The following is a 4986-nucleotide window of genomic DNA, read 5'->3' on the forward strand; positions in this document are numbered from 1 at the left end:
AATAAAATGGACTAATTTAACTTGTAAAGCCCAAATTAATTATTTAACCCAATTGAATTTAATCCAAATTTTGTATGGATTAGACCCAATAAATTTCATATGTCTACAGGTATTACCAATAATATTCATGAATATGCTAATGTTCTTAGCTGATGCTGATAATTCTATCCATCCTAAAGCAAAGAAATAATGTAATGCAAAAGAAGATAACTTTTCAATAATGCAACAGCAGAGACATCCAAATGAACAGTAAGAGGTGTAAGAGGTGTAAGGACAGTAAGTTCTTTTGTTTTTTCACCATAAGTATGTATTTTCTTTTTATAATAGGAAGATGAAATAACACTGTAGTTGCATAACATGTATATATATATATATATATATCTTTCTATGAACTCTAACCTTCCTATCTCTACTTTGGACAGACAAACAATGCCTAAAAGGATCGGTAACTTTTTGGACGTCAAAAAATATCACCTAAAATGCTTGAGATATCAAAATCAGAATTCAGAATGTACAAATCTTCCATATTAACCTCTGTTCCATGGTCCTCCAGTCCAGGAACATTGATGCACTGCTCATTGGATTTACCTCCTTTACTTATAACTCCACTTGAATGAACTTCAGCATTTGTCCGAGAGTTCAGCAGATTGATTTGCTGGTCGTAGTTGTAATAATCGGATAGCTCCTCATTCTTCAAATTGTTTACATCGAATGATTCGTCTAAGAAAGACTGAAGGTTGTAACTTTCACCAATATTCTCATTTAACCAAAATGTATCTGATACAGTTGTTGCTTCCATTGTGTTGATGTCTTCCATTAATAAGTACTCTGCGTACTCTAGATGACTACGAATATCTGCACTCGTATTATCAGATGACCTGAAATCCAACGGTTGTTCTTGCAATGCATTCGCTGAGCAATCATAGTCCAGTAGAGCAATGGGATCACAAGGCAACAATACTTGGTCACCAGATTCATAATTCTCATTTGGTACATGATGTTGAAATATGCTGTCATTTGGCTTCACATCAGTCATTTCTTGGTGTAATATGTGCAAACTATTTGACACCTTGATAGGATCATCTACGCATTCCAAACGTCTATCTTGCACGAAGTCATTGTCCGAGGGTGTCTCAACTTTAACACAACAACTTGTAGGCTCGAGAATTGGCTCTGAATCAATTCTCGTGCTGCAATTCAAACCTTTCATATCGCCTAAAGAATCGTCCACTTCCATTACTACTGATTCCATATTCAAGCAACAAACAGAAGAATCCTGCTGTGCCTCTGAATCCCCATCAGCTGTACCATCGGAACATAAATTCGTTGGATCATCCAAAATAGTTTTTTCATCTGTAATTGCAACCACACCATCACCTGGTGTATCTGATGTTTGTAAGTCAGGTTCAATTCTTGAATCTTCAACAGACGATTCACTCGACCCCAATGAAGTAGTTCGTGCAATAGAAACACTCGTCGAGTAATTAGCCAATTCGGAATTCTGTACAGAATAATCAGGGAAGTTAAGTATAGCATTGTGGCCATACATAATCTTAGCAGCCTCATCATAAGCAATAGCAGCTTCAACAGCTGTAGAAAAAGTACCAAGCCAAAGTCTCTTTCCATTACTATTATAAACAGGTTCTCTAATTTCAGCAACCCACTTGCCCCAAGTCCTTTGCCTAACACCTCTATATTTACACCCTAAATTCTCTGGTCCACCTTTACCTCTCATACAACCTTTTTTAGAACCTTTAGCAGGAAAATTTCTTGTTTTTTTCTTTATCCCACCATCTAAAGTAGCATTAAGCTCTTGCTTTTGATTTTTCCACATTAACAAAGTCTCCTCTATAGAAGCTGATCCGTTACGCCTTCTTCTCATTCTCCTGTTTCCACAAAATTCCATTAATTTATGAAACAAGTAAAGATTACAAAAGGGTTCTTCCCTTTTTGCAAAATAAATTACTAGTACTATCCAAGATTCTTGTTAAAGTAGGCAAAAAATTATACAAGAATCCCTTATTGCATAACTTTGATAATATTTGAACTTCTTGAACACCAAATTGGACAAGGAACTCAATTCCTACTATAGTAAAGAATTGCCAAAAGCCTTTCTTGCATCGCAATTTATAAGTTATATATCATGACGCAATAACAATGAAATTTCCAAGATATGACAATTGAAAACCAATAAGCTTGAGGACTTGGACTACATATAATACTAAAAGATATATATTTTATATAAAAGTGAGGCAAAGAATTCGTTTCCATTAGTACATAGGAAAAGGATAAAAGGAGAAGAAAATCACCTTTGGAAATTGTGAGAAGACATACAGTGTCAAAAGCAAATTGATAAAAGTCTTGGTTTTGCTATGGGAGATTGTCGTTTTCGCAGTCTCTGCTCTCTGATTAATTTATCTTTTAGTTATTATATAATACTAAATAAAATAAATATTTGATCAGTTATCTTTTTTCTCGTAGCCCAATTCCTTTTCCTTATCAAACTAGGATTACAACTCTTTCTTTAAGAATTTGAGAAAAAGACAAATATAAATAAAGGCGTGCGTTTGGTTGTATATTTGTGTTTTCCTTGGGGATTAAGTAATTCTGTTAATATCCTATGGTAGAGGAAACAGATAATTACGTGGCACGTTTACGACTATATAGGCTGATTTTGAAACTAAACACACTATCTGATTAGATACGTTTTTAATTTACCTTAAGTGTCATCTTCTTGGGGCCCAAGCATTTGTCTTTTAAGTGTTCTATCCAAAAGAAGTTGCGGCTTTGTTTCTTGCGGGCAAAGAAATTAGCAGAAATATCCATATTACCAGCATTTAATTCTAATTTTTGTTTTCTTATTTAAATTTCCTTTAGAGAATATTACGAGGGTTCTTGAACTTTTGACCTACCCCAATAACTTAGAATACTTTAATCTACCAGTTAATGCTGAAGTTGCTTATACTGAGCCAATTCTCCTATTTAAAAAAAAAAAAAAACAATTCCCCCGTGATTTTTTATTTTACTTTCTTTCTTTTTGGTTTTTCTTTCTTGTTTCTTTTTATCGGACGAAGAAATCATCTCCCCACTTAAATACCATGCTCGGTTCGCACGATGCGGACTAACACAAGTGATTTAAATGGGGATTTGCAGTCGTACCCTATATTTGTGCCACCTTTTAACCTGTACCTTATTTTCAAAAATTATTGATTTGGTAGCCAGTTGACAAATAATCTGTAATAATATGACACTTACACCCCTAATAAATCGCGTGATCTGCAACCTCATTCATGAAAAAAGATCTCATCCTCTCCTCTCAGCAGCTTTATCAAAAAATCAGAAATTTCATGCTAATGTAGCATGAAATTGTTTCATGTTGAAGCTAAGACTTCATGCTAATATAGCATGAAGTTGTTTTACATTAAAGCTAAAACTTTATGCTAATGCATGCTGAAGTTATTTATCCTGCAGTCTACAGTTTTCTCATGAGTGCTGAAGTAGTTCATTTGCTAAAACTTCATGCTAATGTATGCTGAAGTTATTTAGTTCATTACATGCTTAAGTTTTTGTCTTGCGGTATGTAATTTTCTAATGAGTTTTTACTAGTGCATGCTGAAGTTATTTAGTTCATTTGCTAAAACTTCAGTTTAAACATGCTGAAGTTATTTGGTTCATTTGCGAAAACTTCAGCTAAACATGCTTAAATTTTTGTCTTGCAGTATTTAATTTTCTAATGAGTTTTTGCTAATGCATGCTGAAGTTATTTAGTTCATTTGCTAAAACTTCAGACTAAACATGCTTAAGTTATTTAGATCATTATGCTTAAGTTATTTAGGTCATTTACTAAAACTTCAGACCAAACATGCTTAAGTTATTTAGTTCATTTGCTAAAGACTAAACATGCTTAAGTTATTTAGTTCATTATGCTTAAGTCATTTAGTTCATTTGCTAAAACTTCAGACTAAATATGCCTAAGTTATTTAGTTCATTTGCTAAAACTTCAAACTAAATATGCTTAAGTTATTTAGTTCATTTGCTAAAACTTCAGACTAAACATGCTTAAGTTATTTAGTTCATTATGATTAAGTCATTTAGTTCATTTGCTAAAACTTCAGACTAAATATGCTTAAGTTATTTAGTTCATTTGCTAAAACTTCAGACTAAACATGCTTAAGTTATTTAGTTCATTTGCTAAAACTTCATACCAAAACATGCTGAAGTTTTGTCCTGCAGTCTACAGTTTTGTCAATAGTCCTGAAGGGCAAAATCGTCTTTTTAAAACATTTTTAACAAAAAATGGGTACGGATGCAAACGAAAAAATAAAATGGGTATAAGTTAAAAGGGGGCAATCAAATAGGGCGTCCCATGCAATTTTTACGATCTAAATCACGGGTCTCTCGAACAAAATCCTTAACTACTCTTCTTGTTTTCTTGTTATCTATTTTTCCCTTTAAATTGCTCGTCCAATTATAACAGTCCTTCTGTTTGTATTGAGATAACATAATTTAACTTGACACAGAGTTTAAGAAAAAAAAAATACTTTTGATACATGTGGGCCTCAAAGCTCAAGGGGAAAAAACTTTGCAGGACCATGATATTTTTTTATTATAAAAACTTCTTATTAAGGGTAAAGTGGGTAAAATAAAAAGTTAAAAGTTAAATTATTTTCAAATATAGAAATGTACTATTTTTTTAAAACGGAATAATAAGGAAAATATGTCATTTAAATTGAACAAAGGAAGTAGTTTCTTAAAATGGTGCGTAAAAGTAGATTTAATCAATTGAACTGAACTGACTCTATGTTTCGGGTTCATCTCTGATGGAGTGATGCTAAAAGGTCAATAAAACAACGATAATTATAACAGCGAATATAATAAAAAGTGGAAGACCATGGAAGTGTAATTTACTCGTGAGTGCATTTCCATGCCTCTGACTCTTATCCACTTCGCATAATCTTTTGTAGAGTAAAATAATGCAATTCTTAG

General features: G+C 32.8%; 1 protein-coding gene across 1 annotated transcript; it reads right to left on the reverse strand.

Moving 5' to 3' along the window:
• On the reverse strand, window positions 388–2009 carry LOC109228201 (dehydration-responsive element-binding protein 2B-like). Its single transcript, XM_019393365.1, has one exon. It carries the CDS (start codon window positions 1904–1906, stop codon window positions 461–463), a length of 1446 nt encoding a protein of 481 aa, XP_019248910.1. The 5' UTR covers window positions 1907–2009; the 3' UTR covers window positions 388–460.

This window comes from Nicotiana attenuata, chromosome 6 (genome assembly GCF_001879085.1).
Source record: "Nicotiana attenuata strain UT chromosome 6, NIATTr2, whole genome shotgun sequence".
Lineage (NCBI taxonomy): Eukaryota > Viridiplantae > Streptophyta > Magnoliopsida > Solanales > Solanaceae > Nicotiana > Nicotiana attenuata.